This window comes from Ixodes scapularis, unplaced genomic scaffold (assembly GCF_016920785.2).
Source record: "Ixodes scapularis isolate PalLabHiFi unplaced genomic scaffold, ASM1692078v2 PGA_scaffold11__112_contigs__length_91849675, whole genome shotgun sequence".
Taxonomy (NCBI): domain Eukaryota; kingdom Metazoa; phylum Arthropoda; class Arachnida; order Ixodida; family Ixodidae; genus Ixodes; species Ixodes scapularis.
In genome coordinates this window covers 49,753,160-49,778,331 of record NW_024609837.1, presented here as the reverse complement: position 1 = coordinate 49,778,331, position 25,172 = coordinate 49,753,160, and the positions used below count along the sequence as shown (strand labels likewise).

The following is a 25,172-nucleotide window of genomic DNA, read 5'->3' as shown; positions in this document are numbered from 1 at the left end:
GGTAAAAATCAAAGGCGAGAAGGGTACCTTTAAAAGGAACTGAAGTGAGTTTTAAATCCTCGTTTGATGGTCATAACTCAATCTACGAGCTCGTTCGACCACCCCTTCCTTGGATATTTGTATGTACGTATGTGTATGTATGTATTTTGTGGCGCACTCTCTTTGAAATTAAAGTCTACAATAGACACGCCCCCACGCCTAATAATAAATATTACGCTAAACACAGTTTTTGTTCTCAGGATAAACAGGCGACCTGCGGCCGTAACACCCTGGCTTCCTCGTATAAGCAGGTATAAGCTATGTCGCTCAGCGGAGTAGACAGGCTTAGCAACTGGTATACCGGCACATATTCCTGACCCTCACTAAAACCGCCATTTTGGAAAACGAGTGGCGCCACCTATAATTCAAGTCGCGAATACGCGGCTAATCCGCCCAAATTATTGACAAAACTAAGAGATGATACATTTTACTGGTTGCTGGTTTACTTTAAAAACTATCCGGGCGGTACTGAAAATCACCAATGAGTCAATTGTTTAATTTGAAACGCTATATTGTTCCTCTTGTTTCTTGTGGTTGCTGTTTCTTGTATTTTTTTTTTTTTTTTGGGGGGGGGGGGGGGGGGGGGGGGGAGGTGGGTGATTGGAAATGCTTCAAAATACGACGCGCTCAGGCGGTTTTTTTTTTTCGTTTCTTAATATCCACGTTTTCGCAGCGACAGCTTTGCGCCTGTTGCAGGAGTGATAGCTTTGGAGCACCCCGACGCTTCCCACACGGTGCCAGTGCCTCTAAAGTTGACCGATTTAGTTGCCTTTGATGACGTTCAGTAAGTTGCTTATTTAAAGCCGTGTGTTAATTTTACCAACTCAGAAGTTAACAGATTTTAGTTGATTATCCGTCTTCTGCGACAATTACTCTTAGACAATTAGTCGCTGCATTCTGTACGTCCTTGCCGTACAACCCACCTATACAGACACAATCCTTCTCTTCTCAGCTTGGCATTTATTGTAGTGCAGCTGTATTTTCATGATGCGCATGGGTTCGCTGACTGGTGTCCTTCGTTGTAAATGCCAAAATCCTGGACTGCTTTCAGCTGCCCATTACTTCATATTTCGGTGCTCATTCTCGTTATTTATTATATTTCATACGGTGCATATTCACGTTATTTCCCTTCTGCGGCGGAGGAGGCAGAGGCCCCTTGTCAAGCCACGCCCAGGTGACTTCTTTCTCTGCCTGCCTTCTCGGGGTAAAGGAAAATAAAAAAAAAAAATATTTTTGAAGTGATTTTTACACTACTTTGATCATACCTTTAACTAGGAGCGTGGCGAAAAAAAAAATTCCGCCCATTTTTATGTTAAAGACTCTCCCGTAACAAAATTAATAACTGCGATTTCAGGCCTACTTAGTATGGTGGCAGAAAAGCGTCTCCGACTGGCGTCTTTACCGCGTCCTACGAACTGGTCCCTCTACGACCGTGTTCCAAAATTTACTCGATCTTACTCCAGGGTAAGGGTTTTGTACCTTGGCGTTCTATGAAATACCCGCGTACACCTTTTTTCAATCGGCCTTGTCACGTGACACGACCCGCCGGAGTAACTCGGATTCATTTGGGTAAGATTTGGAACACAGCCCTTTTGGACCTTATGACGTCATAGTGTCACGCTGTCGCCGGCCGCGATCCTGGCGGTGTCTCAACAGCGGTGGCGGATGTGGTGGACGCCTGTTCTGGTGCAGGTCGCTCATCAGCTTGACAGACCACGGAAGCTTCGTCAGGCACGAATTGGGACGCCGCGACGACCGCGATAATCGCGTTCGCTCGTTCCTTTCACCGGTACTTTTAAGACCAAACGCCAGGATCGTGACATACCACAGCATAACAAGCCGGCTCCTGTGGTCGTTCACCGTGATAAGAGGTGAAAAAGTTTACGAATAACAAAGTATATTATTGTTTAGTTGCCTACGACACAGCTTCTTTGTGAGCTAATGCAGCAGGCGTTTGTCAATATAGGCTGTGGGTGATCCTTTCTTACATCTGGATTAGGCACTATGTGCGATCTAGTCATTGCGTGCGCATTAAGCGGAGCGAAAGTTTGTCTGCTTCTTTTGCAGGGGTTGTTATGACGTCAGAACGCCGGGCTCTGAATGGCTCCAATTGAAAGAATAGTGGGTAGACCTCAAGGCAGCTTGCTTTGAGGTCTACCAACTATGCTTTCGACCAGAGCCAATCAGGGCTCGGAGTTCTGACATAACCACAATCCCTGCGAAAGGAGCAGACGAATTTTCCCTCCGCATCTAAGCAAAACCATTTACTCATGAAACCGAATTCGCCCAGCGGACGATACACATGGTGCGGGAAATGCGGTATGCGCCATTTATGGCATTTCGTTGGCAACCTACCACTGAAAAGGTAGAGTTGTAGAGGAAAACCTAAAAGCACGCCCCATTTTTTAGCTGCTCAGCCTTCTGGGGAAATAAGATGCAATGACCTGAGCTTAGATCAACCGATATCTACTGTATACCAGTGGAAAGGGATTGTTGGCTGTTTAAAGAGACGGTAGACATTTTTGAACGTATCGCGCTAGGATTTACTACAAGGGTGCCGAAAGAGGCTGAACTTTGTGCATCACAAATTCACATAAAAATGTTACTTCAATAAATGTATACAAATCAAGAATTTGAAATCCCTACTTACCGTGTCCCTTTGCTAGCGAATGGCGTCTGACTGGCTTAACAGCTAACAGATGGCGACACGTAAGATTGGAGGCGGCTAAAACGGGCGCTTCGCTCGATTGCTGCAATAGCAGACCATTCGCAAAACCAGTAGTGATCCGCTCTTTAGTTTTGTGAATGGTTCTTGGCATGTTTAACAAAAGACATGAAAAACTAAAATAATGTGAGAAAAGAAATACATGTGTTGACTCTTGAAGTATTTACGCCATCTATCGGCTGTTTCGGCAATCGGGAAACTACCATTAGCAGACGGACGCCGTGGGTAGAAATTTCAAAGTTTTTAGTTGCAGCTTTTCACTTGGGTAAGTATTTTTCTCTGAAATTCCCATACACAAGGTTTCCAAGCTTGAGACAACTTTTAGGCGAACCGTACTGATATATGCTCCGACACCGATTTGCACGGTTTTTTCGACCATCCAACGATCGATCTGACTCGCTCGGTACGTCAATGAAGAAACAAAAGGACGACGAACCTCCAATGTGCTTGAACACCCATCTCTGCGGACGGAAGAGGCACTCTTTCTTGCACAGGATCTCTTTAATCAATTCAAAGTCGCTCACCAGGACGATGTTTCGCACGCCAATTCTGATCCTGGAAGAATATGACCGGAGTGTATGATCACCGTGGACGCGTGAACACAACAGCCCACAATTCGGGAAAATTCCCGTGGCAAATGACGTAAGCCGGCAACGCAACTGGTCTCCAAAAACCAACAAGTTTCATTCAATATTTCCTTTAATATTAGGCCCTTTCTAAAACTCCGCCTGGTCACTTTGATCACTATTATCATCTGTGGAACGGCATATGTGCCGTAACAATGGTGGCCTTCTAGTGACTGATAAAGGAATACGTTGAAGATGCTCCTTAGCGGTTGATGCGACGCCTGTACGTTCGGAGGATTAGTACGACGTCACGTAGGAATGGAACAGAGGAGCTACGTAAGCGTTCATTTCTAGCTCAGGTTCGGTCAATCTGTGGGTGACACACAATCTGCTTTAAAGCCTTTTGGTGTATAGAAATTTATCGAGGCGTCTATGCGGGTTGGAGCTTTGTTCTCACTGCATGTTCTTGGTCACCATCGAACTGAAAGTGACCGAGAAAGAATACACATTGAACGTTTTCTCGCGCGCCGTTGACTTGCGATGGTGACATCGCCCGATAAAATACAAGTTCAATTCCGCCATTGCTATGGCAAAATTTAAACTACTATACAAACCACCAGATGGCACTGAATTTCGGAAATGGTCTATTGTCTGACCTATTCATGTATGTATTCTCTCATCTTATTAATCTTACTGATTCGCGAATTTATTCACCGATTCATTTATATTGTTTTTAATTATTGATTCGCTTGTTTACCATTGGTTTTATATCTACGCTAGTTTCTTGATTTGTTCAATACCGATGATTTGGTTTTAACAGCGACAAGAACACGGACGAAGGGAACGAAATAAGCGATACAAGACAAACGCGGTCTCGCAACGGAAGGTTTATTTCCTGCAGTTTAACAGCAAATCGTGCCTCTGTGAGCCGGCCCTCACTGACACAGGTGTTCGTCAGATATCCCGTCGCCAGGATGGGGACCATCGACTCTGCGCTTTCTTTGCCACTCACCGGAATACGGGCCCGTACTTCTTGGCCCATTCGATGCCCTGCTTGCGATGGAAATCCTTCCTCAGTATAGCCAGGTTCCCCAGCAACGGAATCCCCCTAGGTCCCGGGGGCAGGGTCGCGCCCCCTTTCTTGTTGCCCCATCGCCAACACGTGCGAATGCAGAGCAGCAGGCACGACGTCAAGAAAAGCGTGACCAGGTATCCTGTCAGATGCCTGGTAGCTGCACCCTGCAGAGTAAGAACCATAAACACTTTTCACAGGAGAGCTGTTGAGGGCTAGTTTCCCCGAAATCGTGTCCGCCGGACTAGAAATGATGACACGAAACTTTGGGCAGCTACCGCCATCTATGAGCGACGGCGGCTACCAGACAACTGGTTGCCGCCGTCGCTCATAGATGGCGGCAACGTCTCTTCGGAGGAAAAAGAGCGGGAGCGGAACGAGCGGCGATGTGTGGAGCAGCGCGAATGGTTCCGCAACCGCCATGAAGCCGCTATCGGCTTAAGTTCCACTGCGTCGAGCGCTTCGGATTCCCTTGCGAAAGAAGAGCAGATCGCTCGCCTCGAAAGTCGCCGCCGAGAAGAGAAGCTACAGCTCCGCTGCTCTTCCTTCCTCACCAAAGTGAAAAGGCTGAACTTTTTTTTTTTTTTTTTTTAAAAGTTCATCGGGGAACACTGGAGGCCGCCATATTCTGGACTTAACTTCCTGCGCGAACCATGTATGACTGAATCTAAGATCACTCCAAAAGACTTCCGTAGTGCGTCTGTCGAATGGATTACTACCCGAGTACGCGCCTAACGCCGAAACCGCACTCGTCTTTGAGGCACGATCAAGGTGCGTGTACACAGTATGGCGTACACACTATGGTCGTTATTTGTTTATCGGTGTGGGCCTTATGCATGCTTAAAGGGGCGTTACAACAATTTTTGTACTTTGCGTGAATACCGCTTAGAATAAATTAATGATACTCATTACATGTGAGAAGTGCGTTTCTTTTTCTCCCCACTTGGGATCGTAGTCGCGGGAAAAAAAGCACCAAAAAACAAGCACCCTAGGCCCCCTTATCTCGCAGCCAGAACAAGCAGAAACGTGATAGCCACGCGCTCGAGTTGGCTTAGCACAGAACTCGTGTTGAGTTCCAGACATTGTTAGGATTCGACTATGGTCGTCATTGCAGGGATTAGACACGATCCACTACCCGAAGGCTTGTCTCTAGCGATTGATCATCACGAGTTGAAGTCGAGTGCTGGCTCACGTAATGCTCGGGTTCCAACTATGCGCTGCGCTGCATTCAAATATTGGGGGGGGGGGGGGGGGGGGGGGGGGGGGGGGGGGATTATGCCGACACAGCCACGCTATCGTCCTCCATGTCATCTGCATCCCAGACTTTCGTAACATGTTTTAAAACATCTCTCGCGTTATAAAACAACGCGATTATACTGTGCCGACTGGATACACATAATGTTCGATGGTCAAGGAACCTTCCAGTTCGTTCTATTTTAGTGTAGGATGTGTTTTTCGCAAACGCAAAGCGAGAAACATGCTCCGCCTGAAACTCGGCGCCTGCAAGGTTGTTTTCCCTCATGAAATTTACATCCAGTTCGGCCCAGGTGACCGCTTCTCCGCCAATACGAAGTTGGCGGCCGCAAGGAAAAGGAACGCTTATACTCTGGCCCTGCAAGCAGAGCTTAGTCATCCCGTCAAATGGTTTTCGCGCATGACGACGACAAATGATGAGGCGGCAAATTTACAAAACGAACTAAATGTTTAATAAGCCAAAATCGTGCCAAAAAAAAAAAAATAAATAAAAAAAAGTTAGCATTCGAGGCTTCGATGTCGGCGAAACAGCAGGATCGAGCGCAGGAGCGAGACTGACTCCGGCTTGCGACAGTTATCCTACGCGGGCCACGCGGAGCGGTGTTCGCACTCGTATTGGTCGTGATAGTACGTAAGGAGCGCCGCGTGGAAAGCCGGAGTCAGTCTCGCTCCAGCGCTCGATCCTGCTGTTTCACCGACATCGAAGCCTCGAATGCTAACCTTTTTATTTTGTTTTTGGCACAAATTCGCTCCATGAAACGTTTAGTTCCTTCAGTTATTTGCCGCCTCATCAATTGTCTTTGTCATGCGCGGAAGCCATTTGACGGGTTGACTAAGCCAGGCGATTTTTGTTTGTCTGCAGTCTTCTGAGTGTTTCTGAAACTTGAAAAGGGTGTCAAGACGCCGAAGAAGGGAAGATGTCACTGCCAACGCGTACGAGAAATTACGACGCAATTTTGCCCATTAAAAACCCTCGCTCCCGCTGTTGCGATGATTTAGAGATTTCTAGCCGTTGTTCTAAACACCAACTTGGAAGTATTGTCATGATGGGCACGTAGGAAACATCTGACTTCAGTTCGAATGTCAAAAATGACATTTGTCCCGGTACATAATTCGAATTTCGTTCAAAAGCGTTGACTGAAAGATAAACGGGAAGATTGTTTATTACAATTAGGGAAAGCACGATGTAAAGGTGGTTGTTTCTCGTGATTGAGTTGCTCTATCATTAAGAAAAAGAAAAAAAAAAACGAGACTGGGAACAGATTTAAAAAGAAACAAAATGGAGTAGTGCACACTCCGTCTCGAAGCACCGCTTTTTTATTATAGAATTAATTCTCCATCTCGGTGGAGTCTTTTTGTGTGTATTTTTTCGCTTTCATCTTTAAGTAGTTGTTGGTTTTTATCCGACATATAATGTAAACTGTCATATTAACCGAAATACATTACTCAAAATTAAATTACCTTTTTTGTAGGTAATACTGCCGAAGACTCCTCGGGTTCTTTATACATCACATAATTCACATAATCTTTAACGAAAAAAAAATTCTGATTGTAAAGCTAATGTTCGAGTGCTAGGTAGTTGTTAGGAAAAGTCTCTTCGTTAAAACAAGTCTTTCTCAGAACTTTTTTTTCTTCATGAAAGTAGGTTCGAACAGTTTTATTTCCACGTGGAAGTAGTGTTGAATAAGACTAAAATAAGATATCTTGCACTACTTTATCATCCGACTGCACGCGAGGTGCTTAGAAAGAGGGTTCGAGTACTTGGCTTTGTTCAACAAAGACTCACATGGGAAAGAAAATAACTCGATTACCTTGCCTAATTATGGCCTATTGCAGAATATGCTTCTACTGTGTCGAAGACTTTTTTTTATTGTCAAACTGATGCTTTCGAAAAAGGACATAATGCTGGCCCACGCTTGGCCCCGGGCCAATACGACAGATATTTAAGTGTCATTAATATTATCAACAAAAAGAAATACAAACCAGGTGTCCGTTGGAAATTCGGCAAGAAAATACGAATTTAAAATCTTTTTGTAATTTTCTTCGGTAACTTGATTCGTAATAATATATTATTTTACAATTTAACCTTGCCTTATTTTTAACATTAATAAATTACGTTCACAGAATGCGAGAAGATGGCAATAGGGCAGAGCTGTACCAAAATTTTTTTTTTTTTTATCGGGGCAGTCAAGGACACGAATACGTTAGATGGAACGCCGATTTATGCTGCAAACGCCAGGATTATTTTTTTTTTTTATTATTGCTCGCCATCTGTAATTATTTCGCATCGGCGCTGCAGGAGTTTCATGAAGCAATAAATAATAAAAATACTTAAATGCTTGTTAAATTGCCAGCTAAACGTTTTGAAGACACACACACACAGACAAACAGAAAGGCAGGCACACCGCTGGCCGTGCTCTACAGATGTTGCTTGCAATTAGAAGGCTTAGGGCCTGCGGGTCCAATTAGAGAAAACATATACAAGGTCCAATTAGAGAACTACAATGAAAAATTGCAACGGGTTGAAGCTGATCCATTTGATGCATGCTTGTTAAAATACCAGCTTTCTGCTTTCTGTTCGTCTCTCTCTGCGTGTCCCTAAAATGTTCAGCAGGCATTTTAACAAGCATGAACCAACTAGTTAAACTTCAAGCCGTCACAAGTATCTAAAAAAAATTATTTTAGTCATTACATGCATTAGCGATGCCTACCTGATTGTTACGGTGATGGATACTATCTTATTACTCCGTCTCTTGTCATTTCGGATGAATTGTTGTGCAAATGTATCAAACCAACCATTTTTTCCTGCCAATTACACGACTCGGTTTGATGTTTAAAAATCAAACAATCTTTCTCAAAACGTCATTGCGCACGTACCTGGTTTTTATTTTTTTTTTTGCATTTCATATGAACAATTATACGCAATAATAAGGCGCCTATGTACTTTACTGTAAACTTATTCACTCTTCGCGAGTACCTAATTTTCGCGAATTTAGCGGATCACCTACAATTCGCGAAAAATAGGTTCCGCGAACAATTCCCGTATAATGTAAGCATATTGTAATCTATATTCAGATGTCACCGCCTCGCAAAAATCAGATAGCAGCGAATTATTCCAAAACTTCAGCTTTGACCCATATCGCGAAATATTCAGCCCGCGAAAAATAACCCGTTTACTATTTTATCTTCTAGGCAAAGCGATGCTTACAGCTTTTATTTTGGCCGATAATATACTGTTGCGTAAAAATATCAATCTGCGTCACTGCGGTGCTTGGCTGCTGACTATTCGTCGAAATGCGAAAGGAATTTGTGTTTTACGAAGACCATATTTTGGTTATTAAAGTGCGACGAATTCTATAGCGAGTCACTATACACAAAATTCCAGTAAATTTTCGTTTAATAAAGACGAACATACTCGACACATCGCCACTTCTGTTCAGTTTTAGTTCACTCCTTCCTCCTGCGAGGCATTACTAAAGTCCCGTGAACACTCTTACAACCGAGTAGGACCGAAAAAGACGAAACTCGTTGAAACCTCTTAAAATATCTTAGGACGAGAGAACACGCTGGTGCTCTGGCGCCATCTATGCGGGGACCCTGGAACTGCATTTCACAAGTGCGAAGGGTTTGCGGAATTTCCGAGGTCAAATGTGCGGAATACCTATACGAAGGCTCGTTTATAACATTGACAAAAGTTTTTAGCGCCAAGAAAGAGAGGCTAATGCGCGAGAGAAATGGAAATAATGCCGGGCTGCCAAGTTTACACTGCTACCCAATAGATGGCGCCAGTGTGTCCTCTCGTTGCAAGAGATTTTACGAGGTTCCAAGGCACCCGGTTCTAAAAGATCGCAAGTGTGTGAACGGGCCTCAAGACTGCGGCACATTCCGTGAATGCCCCTTTCCGCGGTTCGCGTATGCGCGCAGAAAGATGAGAACGCCACGTATACCCAAATACTTTACTGGAAGAATGCATTCTACAAAATTCATATGCACTGTCGAAACGATTTATAACGAAGTTGATTATAACAAATAGCGGCTACAGGGAAGCAATCACGGTTTCCCATTCTCTTTTGCACCTCGTTATAACCGAAGTTGGTTACAACGAAACAGCGGTTATAGCAAAGTGATCACTATTTCCCATTCCCTTTTGCACCCCGTTATAACCGAAGTCGGTTATAACGAAATAGCGGCTACAGCGAAGCGACCACGATTTCCCATTCCCTTTCGCACTTCGTTATAACCGAAGTCGCTTATAACGAAATAGCGGATATAGCGAAATGATCACTATATAAAATTCCCTTTTGCACTTTGTTATTACCGAAGTCGCTTATAACGAAACAGCGGCTACAGCGAAGCGACCACGATTTTCCATTCCACTGTGCACTTCGTTATAAACGAAGTCGGTTATAACGAAATAGCGGATATAGCGAAGTGATTTCCAATTCCTGTTGACTTCGGTAGAACCATTCTCGACAGTTTTACGCAGTGCGCCTATAGCTCCAAATCCTCCAGTAGGGAGTATTCTCTGGCGGCCATAGCTGTGTGCGCGAATGCTGAGCGCGTGCTGATGGCGAGCTTTCACAGCTCTTTTGCGACTTGCATTCCGCACCATTAAAAGTGCCGGTCTTAGCAGCCTATTGATGTAAGCTCGTTCTGAGCATGCGCTCTAAACAGCACCCACAAATATGGCGTCTAGTGAATACTCCCTGTAGCGGCGAGGACACACCGCGTCGAAAAGAACGCCTGCACATCACTTTTACCACTCGGCGGCGCTTTCGGTATGCGCCGACGAAGAGGGCTTCCGCTGACGCACCGAGATACCGGATTCGCCAGAACAGCAGAGACGGCCGTCTCCGCTGTCTCGATGGGTTTCCACGGCGATAGATGGCAGCAGACACCCCCCTAATTCAAAAGCGAAAACCCCGAGGCAGTGCGAGTCAACCCATTCCTACTACGCCAAACTTATCGGCCCCAAAACCATTGGATCTTCATGGGTAAGACGCACTTTCTAGAGAAATATTTGACATAACAATAGTGACAATTATTTCCCTTTAAAATTGGTTGAACGTCAGGCTCAAAATTCTGGGTCTGGTTTGTGAGGCACTGGGCGACTACGCCGAATAGCAGAAAGCGAAAGGCAAATGTGGTCCGACTCTCCGAGAGATTGGTGAACCGGCCGAGCGGTATGAACCAGAAGGTTTGTGCACAAAAGCCGACGTGTCCACTCACAAACCAGGATATAATTTCTGACAGTCAGTCAGTGCCCTACGAACATGGCTAGGCTGCGCTCCAAGGTGATGTACTCCACGAGTAAGTATATGAGCCTGCAGAGCCAACCGAACCTGGAAGCAAACGTCCGCCTTTATTTTCAGAATATATACACGACGCTGTGCAGGAGAGCGTTCTATGTCAGTCTGAAAGGGGCGAGGAATCCGAGTGGGAGGCTAAGCTAGTCTTAACAGTGTAGCGCAAAATAGTTGACGTCTTTAACAGATATGTTGTTGTTCCGCTTATGATGAAGTTGAACCAACTCACCAACATTTCTCGAGCCACAGTCTCAAGCATTGTGGAGGAGGAGGAGCTGTACTTCACTTGTCTCGGGGAAGCAAGCAGTACAGAATAATCTGTAGGCCCTGGAAACAAATAAATGGATTAAAAAAATGGAGACGTTCACAATTCTCTGTAACGCCGAATCGGAGCGCAGCTCTTGAGGAGGACGAGGGGAGGGTACGGAGGGGGGGGGGGGGCGTGTATGCCCCTCCTCCCTCTCCGTACCATCCCCTCCTCTTCTCATGCTCCCTCACATTTAGCGAGAAATTAAGGAGTTTTCGTAGATCGCTTTCGTCGTAGCCGCAACGCTCCACAACCCGCTACATACCCGGAACTCTACAGCCAAGGCCATCGGCGCGCAGCCGCAGTAGTGGCTTCTTCGTTGCGGAGGGCTTAGTGAAGGGGGGAACGCGGTCTACGAAAACTTTCTATTTACCAATATTTTCCCGCTAAAATTAGCAGGAAAGTTAGCGAGAATTTTTGTGCTAAATTTAGCGGGAAAGTTAGCGAGAATTTTTCTGCTAAATTTAGCGGGGAAAACGGAATTTGTGTTGAGGTCACATGACCTCGATTTTCGCACTATATTTAGCAGGGACATTTTTCCGTTAAATGTAGCGGAAAACATTTTTCTGCTAAATTTCGGGTGACGTCACATTCATCCACGCGACGCCACACGTTGATGTCAACGTGTGATGTCACACGTTGACGTCACGTGTGACGTCATTATGGAAAGCGTCCCATAATACAACGCGCGGTCGGGTTGACGTCGATGGCGAGGGCGACGCCGCTCAACCGGAAAACGGGAGCCTAAGAGCTGCGCTCAAGAATGAAGTGAATGTAACGATGCACAAACGAGCTGGTTTAAAAAACATGACAAACTCCGAGGTTGGAGGTAAAAACGACACCAACCCTAAAAAATATTTGCCACGTAGCTTCTAGCTCAAACCGCTAAATACCACACGGCGTAGCCGAAACGAAGCCAAATGCAAGATATTTATATAGCCCAAAAGTAGTCATACTCAGACTTGTACCGTACGCATTACAAGTAATCAAATTACTTGTAATCGATTACTTTTTGGAGTAATTTTGTAATCAGTCGATTAGTTTTATTAGGCAGTAATCGCAAGAGTACTCTGATTACTTTTTCAAGTAATAAAATTACTTGTAACTGTTACAATTTGTCCCCCCCCCCCCCCCCGGCCTTTTTTTTATGAAATGACAAAAATAATTTTTTTTTTCGAACAGAAAAAAGAAAGATTGTTGCGGAGCTGTAGGAAACGAGGTCAATCTCTTTCTATGTACAGTTTCTGTGGGATGTCCGTTTTGTTTTTTTTCGAGCTGGGACTGGGAGTGGGAAGCCCCAGGGAAGCCACAGTGCGTGACAAAGGACATTCAGGGTGAAGTTTGAGGAAGCAGAATGTAGCTGTGTGAGTCCTTCGTTCAAACTAGCCCCCCCACACAGACACACACAGAAATAAAAAAAGTAAAAAAATCGTGCTTAGGGTACCTACTCGCAGCCCGTAGGAGAACCAGAACCGAAGAATGCCTAAAGCGGATGATTTAACAAAGGCAGTTGAAATATTTCCCCATTTCCCCCACGTGGTATTTGTGACAAGCAATGTTTCGAGTTGAGAAGGGGTCGGGGCGATCTCTTCCGCTAATGGATACTACACATGATCCGTTTCAAATCCTGGAGCTGCTGCCCTTTTGTATAACATGCGAGCTCATCCACATGTGAATAATAAAATGAGCGACGCAAACTTTGGGCGACAACCCTCAAGCTTAACAAGATGTAAAACCCCCTCCGCTCCCCCCGCCCCCCCCCCCCCCCCCCCCCACACACACAGACACACACTGGCGAACGCCCAAATCATTAAACGTCTTCAAACGAATTCTATGCGTGTGTCCGCATTGTGAAAGTGCAACGACCACGAAGAGGGAGCCAGTTTTTCTTCTTCAATACTTGTGCAGATGTGAAATATAGGCTGGAAGTAGTTAATTGTTATGAGCTCTAAAGATGTGTCTTCACACAATAAAGTAATCGGAAAAGTAACGATTACTTCTTTAAGTAATGTCCAATTACTTTTGCCGTCGAGTAATCAAGTAATCTAATCGAATACTTTTTAGCCAAGAGTAATAGTAATTGTAATCGATTACTTTTTTTTAGTAACGTGTACAAGACTGGTCATACTTAAGATATCTCCAGAATCCCAAAACGTACGAACTCAGGGCGAAGGCCCTGAGCCTGCATCTATAGGGTTTAGCAGCAGCTTCAAGATCTATGACATTTTAAAAAGTATCGAAAACATTTTATTTCAAATAAGAAAATGACAAAAGAAATTTTACACGTGTTTTTACGCTCATATAGTCATGCAACACTCGTTCGTGCTCAGCTGACCCGCCTCATACATGGTATCCATGTTAAAACAGGCAAAGCATTCTTCACTAGGGTTGACGTCTTTAAAGCACTCGTTCCTCTCAAGGAAAGCAAACATTATATAGAGGATGTTTTAAAGAGTTGGAAGGGACAATCTGTTTCTTAGGTCTAACTTTGTGAGGAACACGAGACTGAATACTTTCTCCATGGCGTCATTCGACATGGGCAGTGTCAGGAGCGCGATGTCAAACTAGGATAGCAACGGAAACATGGCTGCTCCTGCGCTTCGAACTTGTGAGGATCATTCATTCTTTCTAAATATGCTATATTTTGTTATGGCTCATTGTGCTTTAAAAAACTTCCATGTTTCTGGAAAAAAAAAAAAAAACTTCTTTGTCAGATCCGGTGTAGCACGCGTTATCGGATGACATCAAATTGTGCTTGATACCTTGAGTTGACTTTAGTGTCTTTTCTTCGGGAGAGGTGTCTCCTCTATGAAAATGTGGGCAGGTCGATGGAAATAAGTGACGCATGTAGGAAGGAGAAATAACTTGGGAGCACAAGATAAGCCAGAATGAATACAAAAGCGGCGTCTCCAGAGCTGAATCTAGGTCACGGTAGCTCTCCGGACCAAATAGGTCAAAGTCAAATATGGGGGTTTTAAGTGCCAAACCTACGACGGGCATCTGGCACGCCCCAGCCGAGGACTGAGGATTAACTTGGACAACCTGGGGATCTTGTGACGTGCAACCGAAAGCTCGGTTACACGGCGCCTTCTCCGCAATAAGCCTCCGTCATATTGCGGGCACCTCGGTCGGGATTCGAACTCACCACCTGGGGATTCGTAGGCCGGCGCTCTCGTCTCGGAGCCACCGAGGTGGCTCCGGACCAAATAGGATCTAGCTTGACGCCCACGCATCTTCAAAAAAAAAAAACACCTAAAATTGGGCATCCTTAAAGGGTGGACTGCCCCTTTGTGTCCATGCTGAAGTGTCTTTTGTACATGCGATGTCTAGCGTGGCGTGACTCGCGTAATACAGAAGAAGATCGTTTTGCCTACGGAGGGGCGCGTGATCTTTGAGCGCGCCAACTCATAGCGACTTAAGAGTATTCGGGCTGTAGTGTCTTCTTACTACGCGGATACGACGCTGGCGACGAGAATTCAAGAGCCTACGGCGCCTGGAACCTTCGACCACGAGCCATGTCTACTCAAGCCAAAATGGAATCATTTTCGGGCAAGTCATGGGCATCGTGGATTGAACGTCTGCGTTTCTACTTCATAGCGAATGGCATCAGCGCCATGGACAAGAAGCGACCACTCCTACTCACGCTGTGCGGTCCCGAAACTTTGGTGGCACCCAGAGGACCCGGGGACGTGAGTTCGAAGACCTTATGAAAATCCTCGGTGCCCACTCCGTTCCTCAACTATCAGAACTTTATAGCCAGTACAAGTTTTAGCAGCGAGACCAACTACCGGATGAGTTCATCAACAGCTGCGTTGCGGCACTCAAGGCTGGTGACTAATTTTGGCATCCTGGCTTTCGCAACTACGCGTGTGACATCGACGATGGCTAAAATATTAAGGTGGGCTAGTTGGATATGCATATTTCGAAATAAATAGCGCTTGTACCGTCAGTTTGTTCTTGACCTTCGCGCTATTTATTTCGAAATCGACGATGGCGCAACAATCGGCATCGCAGCAAGCAACGTCACAACAGGCATCCGGTGTAGCGGCTACGGATGGACAACCAGCAACGCCACAACGGAACACCAAACTGCCGTTGGACGTGATGTTGCGTGACATGTTTGTCTGCGGCATCCGTGACGAGCTTCTGCAGCAACGCCTGTTCGCAGAAAAAAATTTAACGTTCTCAAGCGCCTTAGATATTGCCATTCGAGCAGAGAGTGCCTCGAAACAACAACAAAGCATGAAGAAAAAAGACCTCCAGATCAACAAGACTGGGGCAGCAAACAAAGATGCTGCTCCGCGCAACAATCGACAGTGCTATCGATTCGCAGGTCAGCATGACCCACAGGGATGCCGATTGAAAAATACAAAGTGTCGCTACTGCAAAAAGCTTGTACAAATCGAAAAAGCACGCGTTGCGAAGAAAAAGCAACAAGACAAACCAGGTTACAGGAAAGCTAACCATAATGTAGCAGTGACTGAAGTGGTGAGCCAGCCAATGTGCTTTTCTAGATGTTCCTGCTACGAACTGAACAAGCTACACACGCCAGGGGACGTTCCGAAGTTCCACGATTCCCTTTGGATGCAGGGTAAGCCACTTCTGTTCAAAATGTACTCTGGCGCTGCATGTTCGTTGATCAGCGAAGAAACATTTCGCTCAACCTGGCCCAACAATCCACCCAAGCTCACGGAAGACGACTTGGAGCTCTGCACTTGGAGCGGTGAAGGCCTAAAACCTCTTGGGTTGCTTAAGCACGGGTACGTTTCATGTCGAAAGATTACCTCCTGCCGCTTCTAGTGGTGAAAGGATCTGGGCCCGTTTGCTCGAAGCACTAACCGCGGCTAAAGTTAGCCGCAGTACCTAGGAGAGGGATTTTCAGATCACGTGACTGGCTCGGTAGGGATGCGGGGTAACATAGTCTGCTTTTGTGTGCTATCAACAATCCGCTTTCCAAAGACGTTGCCATGCCGACAATTATCGCGTTCATTTAGGCTTACGAATGCCCAGAATCCAAACACTATCTAAAAATGCGGCGATGTCATTGCCCATGCTTTGCGGTTTAAGTGAGGTAATGCAAAGCGAAAGCCTCCAGAATTATTCGTTGCTGACTAACGCGCCCGATATTGCATGCTACAACGACGTATTAGTTCCAAAGCGAGCGGTGCTCACTCACTGGGGCACCGCCATGTTTCCCCGCATCCCTACCGAGTCAGTCACGTGATCTCAAAATCCCTCTCCTAGGTACTGCGGCTAACTTCAGCCGCGGTTAGCGCTTCGAGCAAACGGGCCCTGGCTGCAGCCCCTTGGGAAGGGATTGGTTCGACGCGCTAAACATCCGAGCGAAAGGAATCAACAAGGTGCAGCATCAAACCACACCACGAGAGGTGGAGGCAGCTAGTGCTTCAAATATATCCTAATACGACAGCTCTAGATACACGAAACCCCGAGTACATTTGGAGCTAGATGCCGAAACCGGAACGAAAGCTACAAGCGAGAGCTAGCCAGCCCTCCAGGCTTTGAGACATGCTTTTCTAACGCGAGGGCTCGATGCGGTTCTGCGGAATAACGCTTCAAAGCAGCGACCTCGAGCTCTCGTGGTTGTGGACTTAGCTGCATGCAGAATGAGCTCCACAGTGCTTCAGCAACGTGCATTCCCCACCATCGAGATCGCTGTTCTTTGCAGACGTTAGGTAGAAGCTTGATCCTAGAGTAACTGCATAGGCTCCGTTTGCAGAGCCAGAGTATAGCGCTTCCTTTCGCCGCGAACTCGGTATGGGCAGAGAAGCGGTCACGTGAACCGAGCTGGATCCGAACTTCGTGCGAGAAAACGACCTTGCGGGCGCCGGATTTCAGTCGGATAATGTTTCTCGCTTTGCGTTCGCGAAATACACCGGGTGTTTTTGCGAACACTTTCAAATATCCTAAAAAATTTGGGCGTTTGAAAAAAAAAAACTGTTTTCGGGAACAAAATATTAGCCACCGCGGACGTCAGGAATTTTCAAAAACATACTAATTCGCCAGCTGATTATTTAAAATTTGTTAATTAACTTTTTAATTAGTGGAAATAGAGATGGTTTCAATTAGGTAGTTGCTGACCGTTATCGAAAACAACTAAATCTGTAATTTTCGGAAAGACTTTTTGAGCGTGAGATGAGTAGTAGCGCGCTAAAGTTACCACTCGTGGAGCAGGTACGAGGCTGGGGCTAGATAAGAGGCGGAGAAATCGCTCGAGCGCCTTACCGCAACCACTAGCCTTGTACCTGCTCCACAAGTGGTAACTTTAGTGCGCTACTACTCTTCTCACGCGCTCAAAATCTTTCTGAAAATGATAGATTTAGTGGTTCTTTAATAACGCTTAGCAACTTTCTAATTAGAACCATATGCCTATTTCTAGTAATTAAAAGGTTAATTAACAAATTTTAATTAATCAGCTGGCTAATTAGTATATTTTTCCCAAATTCCTGACGTCCGCCGTGGCTGGTAGTTTGCTCCCGAAGACAGTTCCTTTTGTTTTTTAAACGCCCTAATTATTAGGGTTTTTGAAAGTTTTCGCAAAAAAACTGGGTATATCCTACGCTAATATAAAACGAACTGGAACTTTCCTTGACCATTCAACAAAAGGGAGTTTTCGTAGACCGCGTTTCCCCCTCCGCTAAGCCCTCCGCAACGAAGTCGCTACTGCGCCTGCGTGCCAATCGCCTCGGCTCTAGACAGGGATGGGCAAAATACATGCAAATATGTATCGAAATACAAATACAAAATACTTCGTCAAAAATGTATTTAATGACAAATCTCATTTCATTTCCAAAAAAAGCATTTAAATACAAAATACAAATACAACCAAATGTATTTGGTCTCCCTCCAAATACTTTTCCAAATACATTCCTCAAAATTTGCGTCAGCGACTTCAGGGCACCTGCAACGGGTTTCTGGGCATCTCATTTTAATTTTGCATCGCACACTCTGGAGTTAGTGTGCAAGACTCTGGTAATGTAATAGAAATATAATCACAAAAAAAATTTAATCAACTTGGATGTAATAGGTGAAAAAAGTACAGAGCTTCAAGCAGCTTTTTTTTTTTTTTGTCGATTACATTTTGGTATAGACCAACAAAGAACCGAGACGACCAAGACGCGCAGCACTAGCTAGAGAATTTTTTATTGTTGCAACTCGCATCAGTTACTAAAATTTGGACGACCCGGGCATTTAGAATGTTCCAGTCAAAAACATGGATGAAATCAGGCTAGAAAGCATCACAAGTTGTCACAGGTACTTATTTAGCCAGTGTGCCTGTGAACGTCGATTTCGTCACTATTCTTGCCCTGGACTAGCACCGTAATCACAAAGTCACTAAACGCTTGTGCTTGATTGAGAGACACTGCATTCGGTGCAGAGCGTAGTTTTCTTACTGCTCTGAACAGTGACAATAAATTTGATGGATGTATTTTCGCCCACAAAAATGTATTTAATTACAATCGTATTTGAAATACCCACGTTTTAGTATTTAAATACACATGTCAAATACATTACCCAATTTTTAGTTAAATAGAAATGCAAAATACACGAAGTACTTGAAATACGTATTTCAAATACTTGTTTTTGAAATACTGCTTATTCCTGGCTCTAGAGTTCTGGGTATCGCAGCGGGTTGCGGAGGGCGTTGCGGGACGACGAAAACGATCTACGAAAAGTCCCTGTAATGCGTATCCACTGTATACAGTATAATCGCGTTGTTTCATAACACGAGCATTGTTTTAAAACATGTCTTCCAAGTCTGGGACGAAAACGACACGGAGCAGGACCGCCTAGCTCGCGTCTGGGGCGCTCGCGCAGCGATATACGCCAGTGGCACATCCGGGCACTTCGGGCCAGACAACGACGCATAGCTATGGCTTGCGGAGGGACGACGTTTTCGTCGGCTACTGCATTCTACCGAAAGCATACCGAGGAACACGTGGCAAATGACGGGTCGAGGGCGCACGCACGGCGTGTCGCCGCACTATATCTTCTCTGCTCCCCACGGCGCCTCACAGCCACGCCATATACGCGGTTCTTGCAGAAGCGACGGTCGCTTCCCGCTGTGTGGCCTTGGATCCAGCATGGCCGCTCTGGGAGCACTGTTGAGGTGCTCTGCTCCGCAAGCGGGGCATATACAGTTACTCCACCTGATCCGAGGACGCGGGGACCTCTGTCGGGCCAACCATACGCCATTGCTGGGTACTGACGGTTATTTATGCTTATGATTCCCTCAACTCACTACTTCTGTGGTGCGAAACTAACACGGGGCGAACGCTCGTGGCACATTAAATACCTGCATGGCCGTAAATGATGTAACGGACAAAATATATAAAGGCCATAGGGCGTAGAACCCTTGGGCATTACTACTAGGAGAGATTATCACGGGTTGACGCAACCAAGAGGCAAGGCTCGCAACTACCGTACCCTTGATCGTGCATGAACTATTGACGTGACGATCGCAATACGCATTGCGTTTCTCACTGGCTGTCTTTGAAACTGGTGGTAGGAAGCTCACGCTCAAGTCATTTCATTTCCGTACCTCTTCTAGTCATTTTTCAGCTTCACAATCTTTGTTGCCGCCCGTATGTACTGCCTTTCTTGAGGGGACCTTGCGGGTATTCAATAAATCAATAAATATCACCGAACAACGAATAAGGAAGATCGTCCATAAATAAATTTAATTATCATAACAACTGTAGGTAACAGGAGCGGCAGCTCTGCAGGGAAAACAGATTAGTACGAAAAATAAACTCACCAACCTTCAAAAATTCGTCAGAAAATGCTGCCGGGGTGGGGTCCGACCGTCTGCCGCTGCCGCCAAGGTGTGAATGAATCAGCGGGAGTGTTCCTCGTTATCATCAGGACGTTGGTGTCGCTGCTGTCGTTGTTGTCAGTGCTGTCGTCCACTTGTTACTGCAGCCATCACTATAGACCTGCCCACGTTTGCGATGCGAATTCCGCACTCCTGCTGTTTAAGATAATCCCTCACTAAATTGCACAAGTTCTGTTGCCCAGAACAATCTTCCATAATGTGAGTCGTTCATAAATCAGGGTAAAAAAACAAGTAATATATATAGAGAGAGTGTGAGGAGCGGGCAGAAAGGGAAGTGTCGCGCCTCGTATCTGCCAAGTTACGGTGAGAAAAATGGTCTCCTGCGCGCTACCATCTGCTCGGCTGCGTAACGCCTTCAGAGCATGCGCTGTAGCTCCGTTGTTCGGCATATCAGACACTGCAGTTTAGTGACTCAGCGTCTTTCACCCAGCCGATAATCGGTGCAAAGACCGAGAGCTAATATTGTTCGAGTTTGTCATCCCCGCCAGTGGATAGCAATAAGGGGGGGGGGGGGGGGGGGAGGGGTAGGGGGGCGGTTGCGAGTGACTAATTTCACCCGAACACTCAGAAAAACTGAGCACTTTTATCTTCGTTTAAAGTTCTCCAACGAGAAAGCTGATAGCTGTGAAGCTCTATAGATGCCCTGTGGCCCGTTTCACTTGTCATTTTCGAGTGGGTGTGTTTGTGGACCCCCTTTAAAAGATGGCGGTCCATCATAACGAGAAATAAAAGCGTCTACGCATTTAGTTTTCCCTCGAACTATGCAGTGCGTTTCACTGAGGCCGCTGTCGTTGCTACCATCCAAATGGTGTCAGTCAGGCAGCCCCAAAAAGTGCGTCGTCATAGCGGCGTTCGTCGTCTTCGCGCGTTTGCTACAGTCGACTAAACCAATTACGCACAGTGAGTGCGCAGTGATCTTGCACTCCCTGGCTGCGTTTTCTGGCTTGAAACAAACGCTCAAAGACAACTCAGCGCCCTGACGATGCACTTTCGACGACGCTTGAGTTTCCCTATCGATTGTAGAGTCGGCCACGGTCTGACTCAGGTGATTCATAATCTAGATTGGGGGGTTTCTATACTTGGTTTCAGCTTAAGTCTAGACGCAGCCGACGCTAGCGGTGATGGGACCAACCAGGCAGCTCTAAAAGCGCGAACCACTAGGCCTTTTTTTTGGTTTACGATTGGTTCGGCGACGATACGAGGACGGTCCGATAAGTACTTAGCCTCACCGCCCGACGGCGCCACTATCGCAAGAAAAATTTACTATCGTGTAGTACATTCTAGTAGACGGCTACTATCGAAATTTCAACCGAATTGGACTCGTAGTTTTGTTTTGAGCGCATGTGGAAGCGGGCGTGTCCACGAATTTTAGAAAAATGAAAAAAGAGCAATATCGGTCGGTGATTCGATTCCTGTTTTTGGAAGTTGAATCGAGCAGTGAAATAAAAGAGCGTTTGGATGCAGTGTACGGTGACTTTTTTCCTTTAATGGCGACCGTCAAAAATTGGTTTAACGAGTTTCAACGTGGTCGCACATCGGTTTTTGATGAGTCACGCCCAGGTGCCCCGAAAACAGCTACCACGGAGGATAATGTGATAAAATTCTACGATCTCGCAATGGCAGACCGCCGATTGATAGTGCGCGAGATAGCTGAGACAGTAGGCATCTCAAAAAACCGCGTGGGTCATATCCTGCATGAAATTTTGGGCATGAGAAAGCTGTCGGCGCGATGGGTGCCGCGTTTGCTCACTCCGGACAACAAGCGCAACCGTGAGACCACTTCAGAGCAGTGTTTGACGCTCTTTAAGCGCAATCCGAAGAAGCTGTTGCGGCGTTTCGTGCCCGCCGACGAAACATGGATACACTGGTACACACCAGAGACCAAGGAACAGTGGAAACAGTGGACTTCACCCGGCGAACGTGCTGCGAAGAAGGCGAAGACTGTCCTATCGGCCGGAAAAGTGATGGCCACCGTTTTCTGGGATTCACAAGGTGTGATCTACATCGACTACCTTGAGAAGGACAAAATGGTCACAGGGCTGTACTATGCTGAATTATTGGGCCGATTCACACCGAACTGCAAAAAAACGGCCCCATTTTGCGAAGAAAAAAGTGCTCTTTCACCATGACAACGCACCGGCTCACACCTCCGCCCTCGCCACGGCCAAACTGGTCGAATTGGGCTACGAACTGCTGCCCTATCCACCGCGTTCTCCATATTTGGCCCCGTGCGACTTCTGATTGTTTCCAAACTTGAAAAAGTCAGTCGACGGGCAGAAATTTGAGTCGAATGAAAAGGTCATCGCTGCCACGGAAGCCTACTTTGCAGACCTCGAGAAAACGTATTTGTCAGATGGGTTAAAAAAGTTCGAGCATCGCTGGGTCAAGTGTGACGAACTAAAAGGAGACTATATTGAAAATAAATCGTCACTTCTCCAAAATTTTTGTTTTTCTTTTGTAGGCTAAGTACTTCTCGGGCCACCCTCATAGAATAGGTATGGAACTCGACGAGGCATCACGATGGTGCGATTTTGAGGCTGTCTGATTGGTCTCGTCAGCTTGTAGCCTCGGCTACGGATACACCAACGCGAGGCTGTGACGTCACTTTGCTGCGGCGGCGCTGCAGTAGAGATCTGCGCATGCGCAGATGCTTCCATTCGAGCGAACCTCGGGCCGCTTGCTAGAAGGAACGCTGCGCAGTCTTGACTCAAATCATGACTCAGGCGCCGAGAAGTCTCGGCTGAGACCGTGGCTGAGACCAAGACGTGTCGGGCGAAAACACTTGAGTCCGGAACCAAGACTAACAAGAACGGAGTGAGCAGGGCTTAGAAAGGGGATCTAGGGAAAACTGAACAAATACCGGAAAAAACAAAGGGAGCGTTTAAAATCTACTCGAATGGATCCGAGTTTCCCTGGCGGATCATGTCACGTGACAGCACAAATAGAGTAATGCTGGACACGGGTAGGGTTTTGAACGCCAAGGTACAAAACCTTTACCGCAGAGTGAGACTGAGTAAATTTTGGAACACGGCCAATGAATGCGGACGTAGAAGAGACGATTTGCGACCTCCTGTCCAATAAGAAAGAGAATAACGAGCGGCCGGCGACGCGAGGCGGCAAGCGACAGATTGTCTGCTTCTGTTACGCTGCGATTGGTTTGGCCAAAAAGAAACGACGACAGTCTCAAAACTGCGGCACATGTCTCATTCATACCGTGGTTCCATGCAAAAAAGAGAACGAAGAAAAAGAAAAAAGAAAGAAGAGACAGCGATCCGCGGTATTAGGTGGCGTTTAGTGCGCACCAACGCTGCCATAACGCTTCCTATCGCGATCCACTGTCACCACCGTCGTTGACGTCCAGCGCGTACGCCGAATAAAGGTCTCTACAGAAATGCCTGCGCGTCCTTAGATGGCTAATTCGTAAAGATTGAAAATTGCAATGGGTGTATTTTCCTCCCGGAACCATTTGCGATAAATGTTGATAATTATTTTTCGATCACAGACGACAGTCTACTTTGGCTGCACGCAGACATGAATGTCGCCGGTCCATCGCGGATCCCTTCCAGGGCAAAGAATGCAATTTGGTCCGATGATGAAAAGTCTCAATTGGTGAACAAAATCGAGAAACTCAAACTCGTAATTAAGATTAAATTTCGTACCAAGATTACAAAAGTTGCTAAAGAAAAAGGATGGCAAAATATCGAATCCGTGCTGGACTCGCGGCATCCATCGACGCTACGGATAGTACCACGGATAAAGAAAAAGTGGCAGAACTTAAAAGCTCGCAGCCACGCAGAATTGACGCTTTCCAAAAAGGCCCACTCTACGACCGATGAGTTTACTATACATGTGTTTTTACTGCACATAAAATTGAAGCACACATTCTGCGTGCTGAAGGAATTTGACTGACTTTTCTTTTTTTGTTAAATGAAAGATGTAATCAAGAGTTCTGGATTTCAACCTATTAATACAATAGAATCAAAAGAATGAATGCATTTGCTGCAATCAGGTAAAATCCAATGCCGAAAAATTATAAAAAGAGCATTGTCTTGCACAGGCGCAGGGCGCAACAGCCACCAACTCACACCGCTGTCTGAAGCTGTGCTGGCGGTCGCCGGTACCATGAGCCCCAATCTTCTGGGCAAGCAAGGAGGCATCGACACCGACCAGTGAGCTGTCATGTTACTGCTGTTTCTACGATCATACTAGAATGCATGATGTGTCATTTGATACTGACAAGTCTTGTCTTTTGAGCTATATACGACTGGGGGTTTTAGAAGCAAAGGTAGCAATATGTTCATATTCACATCTTGGGTACTCAAGTACTAAATACTGGTCCTACTCAAAGAAACATTCTAGTGTGTAGTGTGTTCTCTCCAGAGCAAGAAGGAACCGTGTACATCCAAAAACTCTGAAACTTTGAGCCATATGTTTCTTGAGGCTAATGTCAATGTACGCATTTCAATGAAAGGCCACTGCACTTCTCGATGATGATGATGATGATTATGATGATGATGATAATATTAATAATAATAATAATAACAACATTATTAATAATAATAATCTTGATTGAATCAGGAGAGCCAAGGCACTGCACAAAGGAAACGGCCCGTACAATGTACACCCGCGGTGTCACATGTAGTTATGGTGATTATGTGATGATGTAAGATGACGACCTACTTTCGTTAGATGCAAGATTAAAGTGATGGTGATTATGAGCCAAAATGTACAGGGGAAGGACGAGGGAGTCTTCTCAACATCGCAAGCACTGTTGGTCGAGGCTTGATGGTTCGGGGAAGGGAAGTGATAGCAGACTTAGGCTGGTACACTGCTGAAATGTTTGAAAGTATATTTCAAAAAGGTGCCATGCAATGCTAACAAGGCAATGGTGATTGTGTTTCTACTACACCACCACTAAAAATATATCAGACTCTTATTATTTGAAACTCCAGGAAGCCATGAATTTTGTTTGAATTATCAGAAACTTATCTATAAATATAAGGTAAGATAAAATGATGATTTGCCATCTAAATGGCTACACATACGAAG

The 25,172-nt window shown here is 45.8% G+C and overlaps 1 protein-coding gene across 1 annotated transcript in view; it reads right to left on the bottom strand.

Moving 5' to 3' along the window:
- LOC120844137 (cytochrome P450 2F5) overlaps positions 1 to 4,587 on the bottom strand; it is a 40,778-nt gene extending 36,191 nt beyond the window's left edge. The window contains exons 1-2 of the mRNA XM_040215756.1: positions 4,343 to 4,587; positions 3,201 to 3,319 (exon numbers count right to left, since the gene is read on the bottom strand). Of these exons, the coding sequence (XP_040071690.1) occupies positions 3,201 to 3,319; positions 4,343 to 4,587 (364 nt within the window). The remainder of the gene's footprint in view (positions 1 to 3,200; positions 3,320 to 4,342) is intronic.
- Between the last annotated feature and the right edge of the window lie 20,585 nt (positions 4,588 to 25,172).